General features: G+C 44.4%; 1 protein-coding gene across 4 annotated transcripts in view; it reads left to right on the forward strand.

Moving 5' to 3' along the window:
• ETF1 (eukaryotic translation termination factor 1) overlaps positions 1-16410 on the forward strand; it is a 39059-nt gene extending 22649 nt beyond the window's left edge. For all 4 annotated transcript variants that reach the window (XM_005312392.5, XM_065554841.1, XM_042850760.2 and 1 more), the window contains 9 exons: positions 138-313; positions 1463-1602; positions 6678-6816; positions 7869-8059; positions 8633-8762; positions 10039-10194; positions 10833-10897; positions 12293-12440; positions 14254-16410. In XM_005312392.5, coding sequence (XP_005312449.2) covers positions 138-313; positions 1463-1602; positions 6678-6816; positions 7869-8059; positions 8633-8762; positions 10039-10194; positions 10833-10897; positions 12293-12440; positions 14254-14336 — 1228 coding nt within the window. In that variant the 3' untranslated portion in view covers positions 14337-16410. The remainder of the gene's footprint in view (positions 1-137; positions 314-1462; positions 1603-6677; positions 6817-7868; positions 8060-8632; positions 8763-10038; positions 10195-10832; positions 10898-12292; positions 12441-14253) is intronic.
• Positions 16411-22297: the final 5887 nt, after the last annotated feature.

A 22297-nucleotide genomic window follows, 5' to 3' on the forward strand; every position in this document is an offset into this window, starting at 1 on the left:
TAGTTGCTAGGAAAAAAGTTTGAAAACCACAGTCCTAGGGTATTGTTCATACCAAAGACATTCCTGTATTCTCCCCACCCTAAGCAATATGTGCTGTCTTAATTTCTGTGATTAACCCCATTTTTTTCCTTCCTCAGCAATGGCACCAGCATGATTTCGTTGATCATTCCCCCCAAAGACCAGATTTCACGAGTGGCAAAAATGTTAGCGGATGAGTTTGGTACCGCGTCAAACATAAAGTCTCGAGTGAATCGCCTTTCAGTACTGGGAGCCATTACATCTGTACAGCAAAGACTCAAACTCTATAACAAAGGTAACACATGGCCTGTATGGTACTCCTGCTTGCTAAACATTTTCCCAAGGCAAACTGTCCTTACTACGATATTTGCTTGGGCTGTTGCAGCAGGCTGGCCAAGGCAGAACGTAAGTTGCTGTTAAAGCATGTTGTCTATTGCTGCCTCTCACCATCCTTCTGCTGCTTTGCACTAGTAAATTTCCCCTCTGCTATCAAGATGTTTAAAGCAAGTCACCCTTTTGGTGGGGAGGGGAAGGGAAGGGGTGTGGCTCCTCCAATCCACTGCTTTGAAACCCTAGCCCCTTTTGTAAACCTATGCAATCTCCAGTGTGTTGGTACAATGGCCAGCACAGTGGAGCCCAGTCCTCACTGCGAGGACCTCTGAGTACTGTCATGAGTGGGCTCCTGGTTGCCTTTCTTTGGCTGTCTTTGTGGGCTCAATTCTGAAACTTGAACAGTTTAAAAGGGTGTGGATTCTTCAATGTTAAATCCATGCTTTCCTGCTTAACTTGGCCTTGGTTTATCTTTTAGCCCCTCTGTGTATGCAATGTGACACGGATGTGCAAATCTGGGGAGGAAATAAAGCCTGCCATCAAGGTGTACCCTCGAAGGGTCTAATTGTGCAGCTCTTATTCAAGCAAGTAGTCTGACTCCAATAGGGCTATGCACACAAATAAGAGCTGCAGGATCAGGCCAGCTGTAGGAGAGCTGCCATGTAGGAATTGATAGTCTTTATGGAGTGATGCTGTTTAACTCTCTTCCACACTGTAAATATTTGCCTTCTAGCTGGTTTAAGAGCTGGGTACATGTTCTTAACTTAGTCCCAGGGAAGTCTTTGTCATCATAATGCATTGAGTTGCCAATGAATAACTCTCCTGTTGGCAAGCTTACTCCTTTTAGCTAGCTTTTAGAAATGCATTTGTGCATTGCTCCCCGTATAGCTATGATGAGAACACACAAATTAGTCCTTTGGGTTTCTTGAAGGAACAAGTGAGGTGGGGGGTGGGTAGTGGGCTGGGGGGGAGGGGAACTCCTGTAGTAGTGTGGGGAAATTTGAAATTAAATCCTTATGTCCTCAGATCTTGGAAATCCTGGTGTTCTTTGTAAGCAATACTGAATGTAATATTTGGTGATCTAAAACTATGGTACTTCATGTGTCCTTTACAGTACCTCCAAATGGTCTGGTTGTTTACTGTGGAACAATTGTGACAGAAGAAGGAAAAGAAAAGAAAGTGAACATTGACTTTGAGCCTTTCAAACCAATCAATACATCGTTGTATTTATGCGACAACAAATTCCATACGGAGGTAGGAGAGATCCTGTACTGCTCACAGGTCTTGCTGTAGCCAAAGCATGGTGATGCATTTCAAACAGCTGTGCTAGACTTACTAAATAATTCATATTGTACTTGTATCCAGACTCCCTAGAGCAGTAGATCTTAACAGAGGAAACCAGCCTCTTTGTGTAAATGCTGTGGGGTGACTTATAACTGGATTGTGTTCAGAAATGCATGATATTTGCTGATTGGGGTTTTGTCTTGGACAGATTCAGAGTTCTCGTGTCCTCACACTCTGCTGCAGCTAAACTTAATAACCGAAGTGGATAACTTGGCTGAGTTTGTATAACCCACAGGCTTTTCTTTGGAGTTGGTGGCAGGCCTTATCTAGCATCAGAGTGCTGTGACCTCAGAGTATTGGTTGATCACAGGATGACTGAGCTGCCAATGTGATCTGGCTGTTAAAGCTAAGGCGGTCTTGGGATGCATCAGGCGAGGTATTTCCAGTAGAGATAAGGAGGTGTTAGTGCGTTAAACAAGGCACTGGTGAGACCTCATCTGGAATACTGTGTGCAGTTCTGGTCTCCCATGTTTAAGAAGGATGAATTCAAACTGGAACAGGTTCAGAGAAGGGCTACTAGGATGATCCGAGGAATGAAAAACCTGTCTTATGAAAGGAGACTCAAAGAGCTTGGCTTGTTTAGCCTAACCAAAATAAGGCTATGGGGAGATATGATTACCCTCTATAAATATATCAGAGGAATAAATGCCAGGGAGGGAGAGGAATTATTTAAGCTCAGTTCCAATGTGGACACAAGAACAAATGATATAAACTGGCTATCAGGAAGTTTAGACTTGAAATTAGACAAAGGTTTCTAACTATCAGAGGAGTGAAGTTCTGGAACAGCCTTCCAAGGGGAGTAGTGGGGGTAAAAGACATACCTGGCTTCAAGACTAAGCTTGATAAGTTTTATGGAGGGGACGGTATAATGGGGATAGCCTAATTTTGGCAATTAATTGGTCTTTGACTACTAGTGGTAAATATGCCCAATGGCTTGTGATGGGATGTTAGATGGGGTGGGATCTGAGTTACGACAGAGAATTCCTTCTTGGGTGTCTGGCTGGTGAGTCTGGCCCACATACTCAGGGTTTAGCTGATCGCCATATTTGGGGTTGGAAAGGAATTTTCCTCCAGGGCAGATTGGCAGAAGCCCCGGGGGGTTTCGCCTTCCTCTGCAGCGTGGGGCACGGGTCACTTGCTGGAAGATTCTCTGCACCTTGAAGTCTTTAAACCATGATTTGAGGACTTCAATGGCTCAGACACAGGTTTGATATAGGAGTGGGTGGGTGAGATTCTGTGGCCTGCGTTGTGCAGAAGGTCAGACTAGATGATCATAATGGTCCTTTCTGACCTTAAAGTCTATAAAGTCATTCTGAGCCATGCTTGAAGTGAGGTTTAGTAAAGAGTCAAGATACATCTGTGCTAATGTCACTAGTTCTCATACATGTCTTGCTGGAGGAAATGGAGCAGCATGTTGGGTGAGGATTACCACGCACTCGGGGCCGAGCCATTCAGGTTTATTAATTCAAACCTTTGTTTGAACCAAAAGCATGGCTTTGTATTTACAGTTACTATAAAAGCAATGAATGACAGATATCTAGAAAAAGGTATCAATCAGTTACCTTCTCCTGAGGAATAGGCAGGTCACAATGGATTATTCTTCAAGGGTCCCTCTATCCCCTAACGGTTCAGCATATTTATACCTTTCCACATTATCTGACCATCCAATCAATATTAAACATTCTTACATAACCCATACGGTATGCATGAGCAGGCTTCAGTTTACATCACTCTTGCTGTCCATGCAATTTTCATGTCTCTCTCCCAATCGGTTTACTTACTTGCATCATACCATTCAGTGCAGGGACTTTCCTGTTTTTCCCAATACAGGGACTTTTTGTCTGTAACTTTTGTGTTTCGTTGTACTGATTAACTTCCTCTTATCTATGGCTTTCAAGACACTACAAAGCATCATCTTTATCCTACATAGCAGCTGTAATCATGACTTAAACAGCTTCATAAGGATGAATTTAGCAAGCAACACTCAAGTCAAGCAAAGACCAGGCTGAAGCCAGTTAGCTTAGCATAAGTATTACCCTGGCCCGTCTAAACTCATTACACTTCTAGCAAGCACCACTCTATCCTCTGACAGCAGAGGGTTAATTACTACTCAGGCAACTGCCCTAATGAGTTGCATCAATGACTTAGGAGGCAGATTGCAGTCACCCTTCTGAAAACAGTGCTGGGGTCCCTTCCACCTGGACTAGGAGGGAGCATGGCATGCTGGAACTTATAGTCCTTCCTGGCTGTTTTCACTTTGCACAGGCCTTAAAGTTCATGGTACAGTTCTGGCTGCACTTTGCACTTGTGAATTGTACATGCAGCTTTCTGAGGTATACTTACCTGGCATCTAAAATGAGAGCATGCGTCTGAAGTATTTGGGGGCATGTACATATCAGTGACTGGAGTCTCACCGCAGCTCTCCCACTCAGTGTTCACACTTCCGAAGGGTGATAAGGTCCATTGCCAGCCTCATAGTGGATTATAAACTCTGGGGTGGGGACTGTCTTCTTATTCTGTTTCTACAAGATGTGAGAGATCTTTCCCACCCCTCCTTTTGGGGATATACTCCTGGGAGGACTCCCAAACACCCCTTTGGCTTGCCAGGAATTGCTGGCACTGGCAGCAGTCTCCCTGCCTAGGTGGTACACCAGCCTACAGTCCAGGAGAGGCAGTGCTGCTAGAAGCTCCAACTCTCACTCATCTGGGGCAGAGACCATATGGAAGAAGGGGAGGGAAACCACAAAAAAGAATAAAAAGCAAACCCAGGGAAATGGGAAAGACCAGGAATACAAAGGCATAAGACATGGCAACTGCTCCAGCATACTGTGTGGGGACCCGGAGGTTTGAGACCGGAACAGTAGTCTGCAATCTGTCTCAGACATTGGGGGCTCCAGCAAAGTTAGAACCTTTGGCTTCAAGTGGGCTAAACCCCTTCTGAAAAATGTAGCTGCAGCCCAGCGAATAACTTCCTAGCTGGCTTTGCGTTGGTCAGCAAGAGAATGTCATTTACTTTGGAAAATTGTAATAGATAGACAGTGACATGATAATAGCACCTTGTTCCTTGGCCTGTCTGCTTCGCCTGTCTCCACTGAGTAGTGCTTAGTTCCAGTTTTCCTAGCTCTGCTTGTGGTGCAGAATCCGTATATCTATGAAAGAGCATGTTGTATTCTATTCTGTAATGCCAATTTCCACTGACGTCTGGATGCCACAATTGCTATCCATTTTGATGGGTAAAATGGAAGATGCAACACTTGACTCCTGTGATCCAAGGTGGCACCTTTGTTTTGGCAAACAGAAGTGGATGGAGGTCATGGAGTAGCAAGAGAGACCCAGGCTGAAGGAATAGCCTGAACAAAAGCTGCGGGGCTTTTGTTCAGGAACAATAGAATCCATGGCTGAGCAGTGATGAAGGGGAAGTCACTGGTGACCATTTGATACTTATATTAAAATAAGAATGAATCAAGAACACACAGATTTTAGTCACTTACCTCTTGGCAATCGTGAGATCTGATTAGATTTCCTCAAGCTATTTTATTGCATGTGTGAAATTGAAGTAACTTCCCAAGAGGGATTTGAACTCTGAAATCTATGTCTAAGTAGTGGATTTATGAAGACTTTTTGATACCTTGGCTGGAATGCTCTTCCTGGTCACATAATTTGCTTGGCTCTGTCCCAGTTAAATAGGTTACATTGTAATAGGCCACTATTCCTCCTCATAAATTAATTTAAAAAATGCTTAGTTTGGCCAAAGTCCTCCATTAAACCTTTATTTCCCTGATATTTAGCTCAAAAGCCACAGGCTTGTTTGTGTGGATTTTGAATAAAGGTGGCTGATGCTTTTTGTTCCATCCATTCAGTCAGTCTACTCTGAGACACATGCAAACAGCTTAAGCCCTGTGATAGCAAGTTAACAGCATCACTTCTCCAGCATTCAACAAGCTGCTGAGAACTTGTCAACTTAAAATTTAATTTCAGGTACCAGTTACAGATTCTGAAACTCCTGAATTAGGATTGGGCAAGAAACAGTCTAACTTCAAATGCTAATCTTTGCTCACTGTCTACTTGAAATATTCCTCCCTGCTTTCCAGAAACTGGAAATGGAAGCAGCTTTTGCAAGGAAGCAACTGATAAGGTCTAGTCAGTGAGCAACCATTATAAGTCTTGCTGGCTCATAAGGGAACAGTCAACTCAGAACATGATGGAGACTCAAACCCTGCTTAACCTTCAACACTGCAGTAGGAAGGAGGCTCGAGATACCTGATCTTCCAGATGATGTTGTCTGTCCCTCTTCCACCCATAGCTAATAAATCAATAGAATCATTACGAATCCCCCTTTAATCTGTAAGGCTGAGTTTTTGTCACAGTTGTCATGGATTTCATAACTATCAACACTGTGAATCTCTTGCTGGTAGACATGCGATAAAGTTGAAATTCCTTGATAGCGGCCGAGCTAAAGGTTGGGTTTCATTGGTGACTAATACAGTAAACCTAACGGCATTGCACGGATAGAGCCAGATCAGAGGACTACATGAGACATAATCCCCCAGACAGGACTATTAGGAAAACTAGCTCACCTTCCTCTCCACACATCCAAGCAGAATAGGATTTTAACTTGGAGAGCTAATTTGGATACACAGAGGTAATCCTCCTGCTAAACCTGTCCCTTTAAGCAATGAACAGTTGATCAATGGCACCGCAAGTGGTGGGGACAACTTGTGTCTGACTCAAAGCACTGGCATCTTGCTCTAGCACTCAGTGGTACCGGGTACAAGATAGCAATCAAGAATTTTCTCGGGTATTTTTGTCAATTTTATCTTGACTGCTTCATAAAAATATCCATGATTACCAAACCATTGTTTCAGTGATCTGTATTGTGCCTGCTGTTCTCACTTAATGAACTGCTGCTCTGCTCAGTAGTCAGACCAAAGTGCTGATGTTGGCTGATAGTGGTTATTGCTAACCATGTTGTGTTCACATTTCAGGCTCTGACAGCACTACTGTCTGATGACAGCAAGTTTGGTTTTATTGTAATAGATGGTAGTGGCGCACTCTTCGGAACTCTTCAAGGAAACACAAGAGAAGTCCTGCACAAATTCACTGTGGATCTCCCAAAGAAGCATGGTAATGCAGTAACAAAGATCTTAACTGCCTCCAGCAGAAAGGGAATGTGGAGGCAGGGAGAGGAGTGTAAAGTACAGTTAGTGATGCCGAGACAGTGTGTAATTCCACACTCAGGAAACTAACTTAGACAATGAAATATTAAGACACAGGTACATTTGAAAGAATGAAACCGGTAACGTCCAAATCCTGCAGTCCATTTCCCTGCCATCTTATGTTAGTCTCATAAACTGTTAGCAAATCAACATGACCCATATAAAGGGACACTTTCTGGCCAAATTTGACCCTAAACTTGGGTGTTCACAAATGAATTATCCAAAACAAAGACCAGCAGCTCTTAAATTGCAGTGGAAAGTGCCTTTGAATCTTGCCCTGAAAGTGTGTGCATTTCAGACACTGACCTATTGCATGAGCACCACAATGGAACTGACTTGGCCCCTTGCACTGTCAAAGCAACAAGAAATGCCAAAAAGTTTAGTGGTACCGAGTTCAGTAAACCAGACTTCTAAATGTTCAGTCTGGTGTCTGTGATGTAAGCAAGGATATTTAACTTAAATATCTTCCTTTTGTCTCTAAATATTTGTGAATTAAGTACTTAACCAGCAGTTGCCTAGTCTTAGTTAACTATCTTTCTGTTTCATCTAATTTTGCCCCAATCATATCCACATTAAGGAAGTTTGCCCCGATGTAGCCAAACCTGTATAGACCTCTACTGCAGAGGCGCACCGTGCTAGTATGTAGCAAGGCTTAAATTAGTACAGCATAGCCTGGTGACATACCAAAGTAAACTGCATTGGTGTAAGCCTCACATCTCCAGATCTTTAGTCATTCTTCAATGATTCCTTGTGACATACTTTCATGTGGAAGACATGTAGAAAATCACCTGATGGGTGGGTCCTGCCTGTTCACTCTTCGCTGTTTTAATTGAATGCCCTTATCCCTACTTGTGGTAGACTAATTTGCATCATATCTTGGGTTCTGTTGGGGCCACATGCCAACAGTTTCTGTGGTAGTAGACCTCAAAATGGCTACATCCCATCTCTTCTCTCTTAAAGGTAGAGGAGGTCAATCTGCCTTGCGTTTTGCTCGTTTAAGGATGGAAAAGCGACACAACTACGTGAGGAAGGTAGCGGAGACAGCTGTGCAGCTGTTCATTTCCGGTGATAAGGTGAATGTGGCTGGTCTCGTTTTAGCTGGATCAGCTGACTTCAAAACTGAACTAAGTCAATCTGACATGTTTGATCAGGTAAGCGAAAGTGGACTTCCTGTGCTAAATGAAACCCACAGCCTGCCTGCTTAAGGACTGTGACTAATGTCCTCATGGTGCTAGTGGTGGCAGGTGGTTCGTGGCTGATGCATGCTCTTCAGGAGAAACCCAACTAAAGTATCTTAAATTAAGAATACAATTAAAATGTAAAATTGTTGTATTCTAAAGGGGGGGCTCTTTCTAGAAAGGGAGCTATATCCCAGTGACCTGTAAGGAGCTAGGATTTCACTTAATAATGGAGCGTTCCTGATGGGATGCTTGTCTCTTCTGGCTAAAAGTGGAATTAATGTTCTTTGGTTATATTCCAAAGCAAAAAGCAGAGGCTTTAGTAGAATTCAACTCCTCTAAACTTGATCTGTGTGGCCCTGCACTCTGAAAGTTGTATTTACACACTGAATGTTCAGAACTGTTTTGTTTCACTTGCCTGCAGAGGTTCTGAAGTCAGATTACCAGTGTAGCTTGTCAGGCATTTTCATTCTGATGGGGTTTCTGAAGTAGTTTATGGCAGTGCTGCTCAATAGGTTGGTTAACACTGACTTTCTTTGTATGTAGCGGTTGCAGTCCAAAGTCTTGAAACTAGTTGATATCTCGTATGGTGGAGAAAATGGATTCAATCAAGCAATTGAGTTGTCCACCGAGGTCCTCTCCAATGTGAAATTCATTCAAGAGAAGAAACTAATAGGTATGAATAGACCTACATAGCTAGCCTCTCATGAGTTGGATACCCATCCTGCTTTACTACTCACCCCTAGCTAAGTCCTCATGTGAAAGTTGGGCAAAAGGGGATGTCACTGATGACCTCCATTCTCCAAGCACCACCTCAAACACTGCTTTCTGCTTAGAATAAATCCTCCACTCTTCTTTCTGCCTTGCCACAAAAGTGCCCTCTGAATGCACGTGGTGTGAAGTGAGACATCGCAGCAGCTGGCCTGGTATCTGTTACATACGCATCTGGTTGGGTCCACGGTGACACACTGAAGTGCTATCAGTTGTTGCTTTAGTCAAGGACCCCCAAGTTTGTCAACATATGGAGGACTGTGAGAGTTGGGGTTAGGGCACTGGGCTTCAACTCTAGTGACCTGGGTTCAATTCCTGGACCTGCTACTGACTTGCTGCGTGACTTTGGGAAAGTTGCATCAACTCTGCCTCAGCTCCTCATCCGTAAAACAGTCCCTTCTGGCTGTAACATTGTTCATAGCGTCCGAAAAGGAGTCCCGGTCTGTACAGACTAAACGGCTCGTTGGGTGTTACCTGCCTCTATAACAATATTACAGACTGATGTGATATTGTGAATAGAGTGCTAGGGAATGACTGGATCCTTAAATACCCTTGGAAATACAGATGGAGCTGATAATGGAGATTGCTCTCCCTTTCTTACCAGTTTGCCTCCCTTGCAGTCTTTCCATCCATTCCACCCTATTCTTTATCCTTTCATCAGGGCCAGGTTTAGTTTCTCAGACCTCCCATGCAGTCAGGGAAAACAACTCCTCTGCTCTGATCTCTCCCATCTCCAAGAAAATGAGGATTAAACTCTTGCTTTTCTTTGAAATTGCAGCAGAAATGATCCTCTCGTCACACACCAGTAGGAAAGCTTAGTAAGACCCACTCTGGGGGACGGTAACAGTAGCTGCCTTACACTGAAGGGGAATAAAGTTTAGTGCCTGCTTGTGGTTGGTGGCTGGGTGTCAGAGGTTAACCTCTCTGTCTCACTTCACAGTGCTCCTGAGAGAGCTGCCTAGCTGGCACTGAGACTTCCTAGCTAAGAGCTCTGAGTGACATGTTGCCAGCTCCCTAGCAGGTGATGGATAGTTAATTCTGCCTGGCATACTAGTGTGTGGCCTGTATAGCCAGGCACAAAACAGTCTCACTTTACTGTAGCTTTTCTTCAAACGAGGCTTAGTAAAATTTCATGTGACATGATCTGTGTTCACAAGTGTTTCTCTGTCTCCTGAATGCAGGCCGATACTTTGATGAAATCAGTCAGGACACGGGGAAGTACTGCTTTGGTGTTGAAGATACACTGAAAGCTTTGGAAATGGGAGCAGTAGAGATACTGATAGTTTATGAAAATCTGGATATAATGAGATATGTTCTCCATTGCCAAGGCACGGAAGGTATGTCATAATTCAGAGCTGGACTAGGAGCCTGGAGGGGATTAGCTGTTCAGTGTTCCTTGGGAGAACTCTCTGCTGTTAGGCAGGAGCTGTGCTTTAAAACCTCCCTTTTAGGAGTTTTTCATAGAAATCCTATAGACAGTCACTAGCTTGTCACTTCCCACTTGCATGATGATGTGGGAGGAGAAGCTGAAAACAAGCAGAGACTTGGTGGGGTGGCATAGCAGTGCTGGGAGGGGGCTTGGCTAAGTAGGCCTTGAAGATATAGTTTTGTGAAAGTGTTAATCCCTGTGTTGTGATTGTATTTACACTTCCATAATACAGTGGGAGATTGACCTGACCCTGCGGCATCTAGCCACCCACCCATTTCCCACCACTAGCACCCACATTCCTCCATCCTCCTTTTAGCCAGATGCAAAATTCTCTTCCTGCCCCAGCAAGGGCATTACATGCCCAAAGACCTTTTCTGACTTCGCACCTCGTGCTCAGTGCCTCCATGTGCAGCCTTTTCTGTGCGACCCCAAACAGAAAGGAAGGGATTCAGAGACCTTGTAGACCCCTGTGTTGCACTGGCTTCTACAGAGTTTCTAGCCTGCTGCTAGTTGCATCAAATCTCTAACACTGTTTTTCTCTCTCAGAGGAGAAGATTCTATATTTGACACCAGAACAAGAGAAAGATAAATCCCACTTCACAGATAAAGAGGTATTTCAACTCCTGGTCTTGTAGTACACTCAGAAAGGATGATTATGCTGTACTGGTGCAGGGCTTTGATTGACTCTAACTATGCTTAATGCTCCACACTTAGCTAATGCTTGAACGTTTTGCACCAAATTATGCTCTGGCTCCTTTACAAAATCTCGATTTGATGGGCTGTGCTGCAGTCTTTCCTATTGGCTTTGAATGTTACTCCAGAGTCTCACCTTGTTGTTTTTTTTCCTAATTGATTTCCTTGCTGCTCTGTCTTCGTTCTCAGGTCAAATGAGCTTGAAAGATGAAGTAAAAGGGACTAGTTGAACACAACTGAATCTAGCTCTTCTCCTTGAGCACATGCTCCGCACCTGGTGCAGCAGTCTACACCAGTGTGAAACATCACCATTTTGACTGGGTGGCATTTGTACTGGTCTAAATGACTGCACAAGGTGCAGGGCAATGGAGAATCTCCCTCTAGATACAGTAGGGTTGATGGACAACTTTGGGGATGCCTCCCCATCCTTAACTAGAGGATGCTAAGTGCTCTTACATATAATTTTCCCCTTTTTTGTCGTGAGTCAGGCAGGACCCTGTCCCCTTGGAAAAGACAGCACTGAAAAGACACTGAACTGCTGCAGTTTGACCACATGGCTAGCATAGCCACTTCCGTCTCGCTTTGTTTTGCTGTTATGGTTGCCGTGTGCATGCTGAGGGCCCTAATGGTAATGGTGGCACAAGGCACTCAGCTGTGGTGAGAGTGGTCAGTGGTGGATAGGCACATTATGCCTTCCCTTCCCCCCCCCCCCCCCCCCCCCTCCCAACTGCTTTAAACCACTGATCCCTCTGCCTTAGTGCTCATCTAGGACACTCTGTTCTCTGCTCTCACTAGCATGCTCAGCACCAGAGCATCTCTTCAGACCTGTGCCATGAGCATGCCTGGATGCCCATCAGCTACATGCTTAAACAATGGTGTGCCTATGGAGCCAGGACTCTGAAAGCACCACCAGTGCTTGTGTTTGTGAGACCAAAGAGTGCTTCTAAAGTTAATGTGAATTGGGAAGAAAGTGACCCCTCAGTAGATGCTGTGAAAACTGAAGTCAAAGAAACATCACTTAAGCCATACCTGCTATCGTGGCACAGCTATGGCGCTGTAGCTATGCTACTGTAATGCAGGCGCTTCCTAGAGCAATGGGGTTTTCTGTCACTGTAGTAGCTCCACCTCCTCGAGTGATGGTAGCTAGGCTGACGGAAGCATTCTTCTGTCAGCGTAGCTGGGTCTGCATCACTGGTTAGATCTGCATAGCTGTGGCACTCGGGTGTGTGGATTTTTCACCCCTGAGCGCCATAGCTGTTAAGCTAACTTTTGAGTGTAGATCAGGCCTTACTTTTTTTTTTCTTTGTCTGTAGACCGGCCAGGAACACGAACTGATAGAAAGTATGCCCCTTCTGGAATGGTTTGCTAACAACTACAAGAAATTTGGAGCAACGTTGGAAATTGTTACAGACAAGTCACAGGAAGGATCCCAGTTTGTGAAAGGATTTGGAGGAATTGGAGGTAAATTGCAAGAGGAAAAAGTAGGCTAAGCTGAAAACATTGGCCCTATGTAACCTGCTGTTAATCTGGTTCTGAAACCAGAATAGGAGAGGCTACATTCCCATGTCATTTTTCCCTCTGCTCAGTGAGTCAGTGACTGTCTTCAATTATCTATATAGTAAGGACCCCATTCAGTAAAACAACTTTGTGTATGCTACATCATATAGCAGGGATCTCAAACTGCAGCCCAGGAACAACTGGTGGTCCACAAAGCGCATTTCGGTTCTCAGTGGAGAGTTGGCTGGTCACATGATGCTTGCTCCCCTTGTATCCAGCTGCAAAATGCATTACTGCCCTGTCACTCAAAGAAGCTGCTGTAGTTGCATGGGAATATTATGCCCTCATGAATGGGAAGGAAGGTGTCTGAGACAATGGGGAGAGTTTCAAAGGGACACCTGCATTTTGGGTATCTGCCACTTTTTCCTTTGAAAATCTGTCCCCATCCATCTTCCCAGTCCTCCAGCTCCTGTGCGAAAGAGGCCGTTTTCTCTCTGGGTAAGTTTGGAGTGCTGTAGAAGTCCAGGAGCTCTTAAAAGCTTGATGGACCTAAAGACTTAACTCCCTGGTGGGATTTTATTGCCCACTGACTGCTGTGCTCCAGTGCCCATAGTCCTAGAAGGATGGACTTCCTGATTATTGTTCACTTAAGCAAGCATTGATAAGGATCAGGGCCTTCAGAGCACTGTGGGGAGGGAACTACTTTGTGTCAAATAGAACTCTGCTCATGATCCCCAGTGTCAGCCATTTTACCTAGGCCCTTCCTGGGGGGAGATGAATTCAGAGCTGATGGGTGACTCTCAGGTGAAGGTCTAAATCTAAACGATTTCATACTGCAATAACTATCAGGGTGATTTCTTTTGTAGGTAGTTACACCTTTGCACCCTTCCTCATGGACCCATTTACGCCAGTACAAAGGTTTCTTACACCCAGTGTAGCTTCTTCCCCTTTCTGTATGGGAATAAACTATCCCAATATAACGGCATCCATGCCAAGGAGTTGTACTGCTTTAGCTTTACTGGTGCAACTTGTCTGTGTGTACCCTGTCTTACAGCTGCAAAATGTACAGTGGGGGTCACTGCCACACTATGCTCCCTGCCCTGTACAATCTACCGCAGCCATACTCTGGCGTTGGGTGGGAGAGAGAGAAGGTCAGTCTCAGAAACTACCAGCAATGGTGCTAAGTGGAGTAGGGTTTGACAGTTGTCTGCCCAGCTTGGGACTACCAAGTCACTTCACATTGCCACGAGTACTGCTTAGCCCAATGTTTTTCAGTTAGGGGGTCTCCAGCTGTACTGACAATGAAGTTCACTCTGCTCTACTGCTTCTCTGTGCCAAGAGTTCTGTTCCTGGAAGTCTAGTGACTTGGAAGCACATGAAATATTTGGAAAATATATTAATTAGTTTTTGTCAAGGCGAAGATTTCTTGGTCAAGGTCCAGACTCCAGAGAAACGTTTTTCACACTGAAATAAGAATCAGTAAATAAAAAGACTTCATGGTCCATTGGCAGTCTGGGTTTGGCCTGTGGTCCGCCTATTGACTACCCTTGTTCTGTAGCATCTTAATTCCACACAGACCAAACACTAGACTCTGTTGTTAAAAATCATGGTCTCCATCTCCATGGTGCAAGTCAAAGTTTGAGATGACATGATCCAGAAGTTGCTGACTAGCACATATGTTAAATAGGTCCACAGTGTATTGTAAGATATATTTTGTACTAAGCCCTTTCTAGTACACTGAACTAGGAAGAAGCTAAAAGGTGTCTTGTTTTTACAGGTATCTTGCGGTACCGAGTGGATTTCCAGGGAATGGAATACCAAGGAGGAGATGATGAATTTTTTGACCTTGATGACTACTAGGTAGTCGACCTGGGTCCGGCAAAACGTGCCTCACCCCTCCAGCATCCAACCCAAGGAGCAAATGGTGGAAAACACAACAGATCCCTGCCTTAGAATTGGAACATTTCCAGAACTTGATCCATAAGCATTGGATTTAAAAAAACAAAACCCTACACTTTGATTTGTCATAGTGTCAGTACAGCAGCAAACTACTAAGTTCCTATATGCCACTTTGGACTAATTTAAAAGAATCCCAGTTTTTACTCTTACTCAATGGTGAAATTGGTTGCTCTTGTATTTTATGAAAATGATTTTTTTAACCGTCATGATACATTAACTGCTGTAAACCTTCTTCCTTCAAAAATTAATAGAAGTAAGATCATACTGGTTTGTTTCTTTTATTTTGATTGGAGAAAATCAATTGCTGCATTTTGCAGTGACATGACCCATTTACATGGCATTCTCAGCTTAGACTGCAGAAGAAGAAATGTAGTGAGATATTGGAGCCACTGTTTCTCTATTTAGTATTGGAAGAATAAGAGAAAAGGCACTCTTTGAGTGCCAGCTGACAAGGTGTGGCTGGAAAATTCAGATAGCTTGGGGAGCTGCTTTGACAAGCCAAACTCTTACCTTAATCCATTTTGCAAAAGCACTACTTGTACAAATTAGGAAGCACACTTCCTTGATTGCAATGGAAATGCTGCCAGAGTCTTGGGAGGCTTAATTTGGGAATTGAGTGGTGTGGCCTTCACTCTTTTCAGAAATAAACACATGATGTAAGGGAAGTAAGGTGGAACCCCTTTGGGTCTTTTTTGGTAAGATTTTATTATTTTTGCTTTAGGACTGCATAAAATTTCCTTGATTATGTGAATTTGATTGTTGGTGAACCCATAAATGGAAGCAGGTATTTCACAGGAGCAACTAACAAGATGTGACTGTGATTAAACCCTTGGCACTGGTGGATTTGGAAAACTTGATGCTACTGTTGAACACTTAAGTACCCCATTGGGAAATCCCAGCTCCCCAGCACCAAGGACTTCATAATGGATCACCAGGTGGTCATGTACATCTGAGACTGAACTCTAGTCTAGCCTTAGAAGTGGGTTCAAACTTCTGATTATACCCAGACCCTCAAGCAATGTCTTTGTAATGCCTGTTAATAGAATGCATTTCGAAACTGTAAAAATGGTTCCGTTTACCTAGAGCCAAAGGTTAAAATCTGCATTGGCACGAGACCTGATGCACAGAGCTGACCTTTCTGTTCTCTTGGGATAGCGGGTTTTCTGATGGGTACTCTGACATTTTAGTGCCTAACTGCTGTCCTTCACTGATTCTTCCTCAGTCACTTTTAGCATGTTGGTTGGAAGCAGCTTTTTGTTCCCAAGTGGCATACTTGCATATCGTTCCAATAATCCTGTTTCACTTGAATGGAGGGGAGTGTTTGTCTTAAAACATAGCTTCTGACACACTGTACTCCTAGAGGTCCAAAATGACTGTCAATGTGAGCAATATAACTTGTACCGCTGTTTTATAACCCAGCAAACAAGGCAGTGTTTGCCATTGTCTACAACAGATGTTCCCATCAAAGCTGGAGTCTCCTATGGAAGTTTTGCAGTTGGGTCTGCTATAGATTTGCACAAAACCCAAGCGCCAGTGAGTTTGCGGTCTTCAAAGCAGTATGTTTGGATTTTGCCATTGTAAATGGGTCTAATGTGACATGACAAGACCAGAAAAATTGGATGTAAATTTACATTTTTGAATATACTGCTTGTTGTTTCACATGATACATTTAGGATATGCAGCTCCTTTTTGTAGTTTTTATTTTTACTATTTAAGTTTGGAAATGATGCCAAATTTTTGTATTTCTTTAATCAATGTGTTCTCTTTGGTGATATATATTGCATTATATATTGATGTATATATCAATATATACTGATATGTATTACACTTACACATACAAACACATTAAAAGGTGGGTGAGAAATCCTAGCCTTCGCATACTATATAGCCTCTGCAGAGAGATCCCAAGCAGTGATATCTTGGTGTTGTGATGTACAGAAATGGAGAAGAGTATTAAACCATATTTAAGAATATAGCATGGACTCTTGATTTTCTTTTAGTACAGTAATTACTCTTACAGGGGGCGATGTTGCTTTACTGGCCTCATGAACTCTCTCAGCAGAGGCCACCTAGTCAAACAACCTTACTCAATTCTCAAACCTAGATAGAGAGCATCTTGTTTCCATTTAGCACAAAAACTTCCCCAACTGGCAGCCCAGAGTGCACAGGTCTTTGTTTGGCTTCCCTAATGTTGAGCTGAAATGTAGAATATTAGAAGCATGAGAGGAAAAACCAAATCAAATTCAAGCACTCTAGAACTCTGAAAAATGCCGTTCTTAAAGGTTAGCTGCTTGTCTGTGAACTGAGCATGGTAAGCGTTGGGCAGTGCCTAGGACAATTGCAGAACAGTTGGTCATCTTGTTGAAAGAGATGCAGAAATCATATTCCTACTAGTCTTGTATCAAAGCAAACTATCAATGCTTTCTAACAGCCTCTTCCTCTCTTTCCCCTGTGTGTTAGTCTGAGGCTAGGTCTACACTATGGGGGGGAGCGGGCGGGAGGGGGAAGGTCGACCTAAGATACATAACTTCAGCTACATGAATAGCGTAGCTGAAGTTGCGTATTTTAGGTCGACTTACCTGGCTGTGAGGACGGCGGCGAGTCGACCGCTGCTGTGCCGCCGTCTACTCCGCTTCCGCCTCTTGCCGCAGTGGATTTCCGGAGTCAACGGCAGAGCCATCGGGGATCGATTTTATCGCATCTTCACTAGACGTGATAAGTCGATCCCCGATAGATCAATTGCTACCCGCTGATCCGGCGGGTAGTGAAGACGTGCCCTGAGTAAGGTAAATTCAGTTCAGGATAGTGCCCAGTGCTTGTGGGCTATCCTGTTGCAGTGGTCAGCAGTTTTCACTTTCTGTCCTAAATTATGTTAAATGGGACCTCCTCGTAGGTGATCACATTTTCAGTAGAGGGGGAAGTGATTGTAAAATAGCGTAAGTACTCTTGGTTGAAAGGTGCTTTCATTTAAGCTTCCCTGTTTATGATGAAATGCAGGGGCCTCAGGAGTTTTTGTACTCTGAGTTAAAGAAACTTTTTTGTGTAACTGCAATTGAAGTTTGCTAGCATTGGCCAGCTTTGTTTTGATATTAGGCTGCACTGTAACTTTTGAGTAGTGCTATTGTCATGCGTTAGTTATCTTACTGCAATGTGCTTTCCCTATTGAAGATGAGATGGCAGGCTGGGGTTCATTAGCCAGGACTGCTGTCCTGTTACTGACCTCATCACCTGCTACAGATCTCTGGGTGAGTGAGGCTTGTTTTCCTAGCACAGCAAGGGTTGAAGGAACAGATACCAAGTAATTGACATGATAGCTTGGAATAGTGGAAAATGGGATCGTTTTTTGATAGAAGATGAAGGGGAGAATGCATCACTGCTGTGGAACTTGTCTGACGGTGGAAGACTGTGCTGATTCAGCTCATGCTGCTTTCCCTTCCTTGAAGGTATAATAATTTGCACAAACAGCGTTCATTGTCAGGCATGGCATTACAGCAGCCAGTTGGGTCTTCCCCAGTTATTCATTGACACACTTCTGGCCAGGTGCGGGATTGGGCATTTCACAACTAAGCAGCTGGCTGTACAGTGCTGAAACATTTCAATAACATGCCTTGTTGAGTGAGTATCTGTTAAGTGCATTGTAGTGGTAGCCTGAAACTTCTGGGGGGCTTTCCTTGGAAATAAGAGATCACACTGTAGTTCTTAGTGATTCCTTGTCATAAAAATACGAGCTACATCTCTAAGGGAGCTAGGGCTGGCCTCTGAACTCCAGCTTGGCAGTAACTTTTCCCTTACCACTAACAGCCATCAGATCTGGTTGCTAGACCAGCCTCTTGTGGCAGACTAATGGTGACTTCAGACTACTGGCGTCATGGTTCCTTTATATCAGCACTCCAAACCAGGCATTGCTGATCCAACTAATCTCATTCATCCAGCCTTGCTGTTCTGCCTTGGGCTTTTCCTCTGCTCTGTAATCTGAGGCAGAGTCAGACTTGTGAGTTGCCAGTAAGGGCTTGGCTCCCGCTTCTAGAGAACTCTCCGGTTGGATCCTCCTCCTGGTGGCAGCAGGTAATTTCCAATCCCCTGATCCCAACTCTAGAGCAGCAGAGAGCCTATTAAACTACCAGCTTGGCTCCAAAATGTCTTTTTTTTCTCTTCCTGCAAAGAAATGTACTCTCTGACTTGCCGGGCTGCCTTGTTCCTCATGCTGGGCAGACATGCCCACCATGAGGCACCTCTTTGTGCTTATGGCCTGCTGTACTCCAAACAGCCTTGCCAGGCAAGGAGACTTGCAACTTTTCTTCCACCAGTTTATTTTAGCCCCTACTCATTCCCATCCACTCTTTGCTGAGAGCAGTTTCCTGGCATTTGCCACCTGCGCCTGGCAACTCCATAAGATGATGAGCACTATTCCTGCTTCACCCTCTGCTACCCAGCAGAGCAAAAACAAACGGGAAGATGCAGCTGAGATCTCAAGCGCAGGCATTTGTCAGTGCTGGATCAGCAAGAGGACTTGGTGGCCCAGTCAACACCAGCTGCTCCTTGGATCTTAGCTCTGGTAGGCCACCAGCCCTCTCCTGTATCAAACATATAAATGAGGTTCCCCTAATCCATAGAACTCAAACCTGTGCCTCAAGTAGTGCCCTGTCTCACCCTTTGGTCATGCTGCTGCTGGCTGCCAATGCATCTCTGGCTGGGGATATGAGCTGTTCCTTATTGGTCCTCTCCCCATCAGCAGAGGTGACTGCAATGGCTCATGGTCACCTCTTACAGGCAACTGTATACCTACAGCTTTCCCTAATCCCTTCTAGCTGCCTTCCCGCCACACACGTGCAGGGGCCACATGTGGCCTACTCAAGCCAGGCTGCCTCGTGCTACCTTGTGGGAGCTATAAAGATGGACTCCTACTTCACACATTCACCCACTCTTAGGCAGTATCAAAATCCAATTCTGCCTGCATCCCACTTTCCACTATTGCCCTGGAGAACTTGGTGCTTGAGCCTGATGGCAGCATCCTTAAATCAATCACTTATTTTCCAGCTCAGGGATGATTTAAAAGTCCTTGTCTTTTTCAAGTATGTGGGTCTAGGAAGACTCTGGCAACAGCATCGATATTTGAATGGAAACAGACAAGACAGTCTGTTCCACAAGGACACCTGGCTATGCTAGTCTTGATCTACAAACCCTGAGTAACAATTGACTTCATAGCGCAGAGTAGAAGAATCAAGATGAGATCAGCACAAATCCGTCAGATCCTAGAAAATGTAGTTGATGGGCTATTGCTCTCCAAAAGAAGGCTTCAGAGTTTGTACTCCACTGCAGGTGTCAACAAGATGCAGTACATTTAATCACATCTGTATGTCGCATGGCTCCCAAAAGTCGCATGTTTGCATGACCCAATTTTGTCAATGACACTTGTTACTCTGAAGTTCGTGAAGACTGACTGAATTGTGCAATGCAGAGGGAAAATAGCTGATGTGGCTGAGCCAGGTATCCTCTCTAAGTTGGCACTGGGTCACAAATGATCCATACCAGATTTATTCTGAGTATCTAACTTATTCCAGCTATGGTTGCTGTTGTTTTCCCCTAGCACTAATTCAGTTGGCAGGGGGCATAATACTCTTCACCTTAGCACTTCAATGAAAAAGCAAAAATGCAGCTCTATGGAGCTGGGCAAAGGTCACCTCTATACACACATCTAGCGGCCCTCCAGCAGAATAACAATCAAAATGTATGCGCTCCTTGATACAAACTTTCCAGAAGCAATTAACGAACCAGCAGAATCAGGATGCTGTAAGGGGTTGGGATGGGATCCTATTCAAGTGAGCGTACCTCTGTGCTGACACAAGGCCATGTCTCCTGTGACTCACAGTGATGGTATCTACCAAAGGCAGGTCCAGAGAAGATTTGTTGGTCTCCTATATGCTGGGGGTAACTGTGACAGCAATCCATGTCAGCAAGCAAGACTTGCTGTAGCTCCAATGCAGCTTGGTTCTACAATCCCTCTGAATCTGTTGGGTGGCATGCATTGTTTAGCTCAGAGGTTCTCAACCTTTTTCTTTCTGAGGTGCCCCCCCCAAAATGCTATTAAAAACCTCCATGCCGCACCTGTACCACAACTTTTTCTGCATATCCAGTAGATTAAAAGACAGGGCTGGTGTTGGAGGGTAACAAGCAAGGCAAAGTTGCTTAGGCTTTGGCTTCAGCCCCATGTGGCTTGGGCTTTGGCTTTCTGCCCTGAGCCCCAGAGTGTCAAACACTGGCCCTGCTGTCTGGTTTATTTTGGCAGACCCCCTGAAATCTTCTCATGGCCCCTCCAGGAGGCCCTGGACACCTGGTTGAAAACTGCTGATTTAGCCCACCAGCAAAGCAATATCCAAAAGTTGACTGTCCTCAGACTTATGATCACTGGCATATTTAATCAGAGCTGGCAATGCTTTGGAAAGGGACCCAGACTAGAGTCTGATGGAATGCAGGTGAGGTGTGCACACTTCCAGACAAAACTGTGTAGAATCCTAAAGCTTACGGTCGCAAGGAACCATTAGACCCAGTGTAGCCTCCTGTATGTCTCAGGTCACTAAAATTCACTTGTACTGAGCCGAACATGTTTGACTAAAGCATAACTTGTGTTTGGCTGATGCATGTCTTTCAGAAGGCATCCAGGCTTGATTTGAAACCATCGGGAGATGGAGAATCCACCACTTCCTTTGTCCAGGATGACTAGCAGAGCAATTTACCTCTTGCAATGTTGGGAACTTCTTGGAGAGCATCCTGAGAGAGCATTTTAATCCACTGTGAAGGCAGTGGAATCAGGCTGGGATCTGAAATCCTGTTCCTATCATCTTTTTTGTATGGATACCCTGTTGAGATGCAGAGATTTGAAAAAGTAACTCAATAGTCTGTCTCAGATCTTCCATCTGACCTTTAAAATAACCCGGGCAGTCTTTTGAGTATGTATTGCTTATTTACTTCTGCTAGAACTGCCTCTAATGTGGCATGTGCCTTCTGATCAATCATCAGGTATGGGTTCCTTTACAGAATTGGTTAGTAAAGGTGAGTTCCTCAGACTCGCACTGTTATTTTAGATAGGGTAAACTGGCCATCTGTAGCACTTGTACACTGGCTTCTTTCCCTGGCTAGGTTTGCATTTGTTTAATTGGGCATCAGATGAGAAATGTTCAGGCTTTTTGCTTTAGTCTACTTTCAAACTACCTGAACTAGTCAGGAAAGAGGTCCATGAATTGGATTAGTCAGCTAGTCTGCTTACCATTGTTTAAAAATGTCCTGCATTTCAACTTCTTGTCCACCTGCACAATCGCAATTAACCACCTTATGTCCCTTCTGCTAAATCCATGTCCTCTTCTGATATGTTACAACCTGGAAGTCTGAGAACACTTTCGCATTTATATGTGAATTGCTTTGGGGGCTTCTGCAGGAGGTAATGGGAGGTGCTGGAATGGCATTAAACTGTATCCCAGATGTAAGAAGGAAGAGGGGTTGGACCTGTCTAGGAAAGAGGAGCCAGCTGCTGAGGGGATCACTGGAGAAGCTTCCATTAAGGGCTGGGGTGGAAGGAATCCCATGGTACCTTGAGATACTGGAGTAGTGTTAGGAGCAGAAGGGCTAAAAATGGGGGTGGGGTTGTTTCTTGGGGTGTTTGGGGTGGTGGTGGTGGGGTGTTATGTATATGTGGGAATTGTTGCATCTCTGTAGGTGAGATGTTGAAATGTTGGCAGCACAACCCTGCATGGTATTTAGGTGGTGTCAGTTACTGGGCTAAGTGTACCCCTGCTCCCCCTACCCCCAGGTCTCAGGCCTCAGCCTGGCATCTCAATAATTTTCCAGGAGGGGGTCTTGATAGGTTT

Source organism: Chrysemys picta, chromosome 8 (genome assembly GCF_011386835.1).
Source record: "Chrysemys picta bellii isolate R12L10 chromosome 8, ASM1138683v2, whole genome shotgun sequence".
Classification (NCBI taxonomy): Eukaryota; Metazoa; Chordata; order Testudines; family Emydidae; genus Chrysemys; species Chrysemys picta.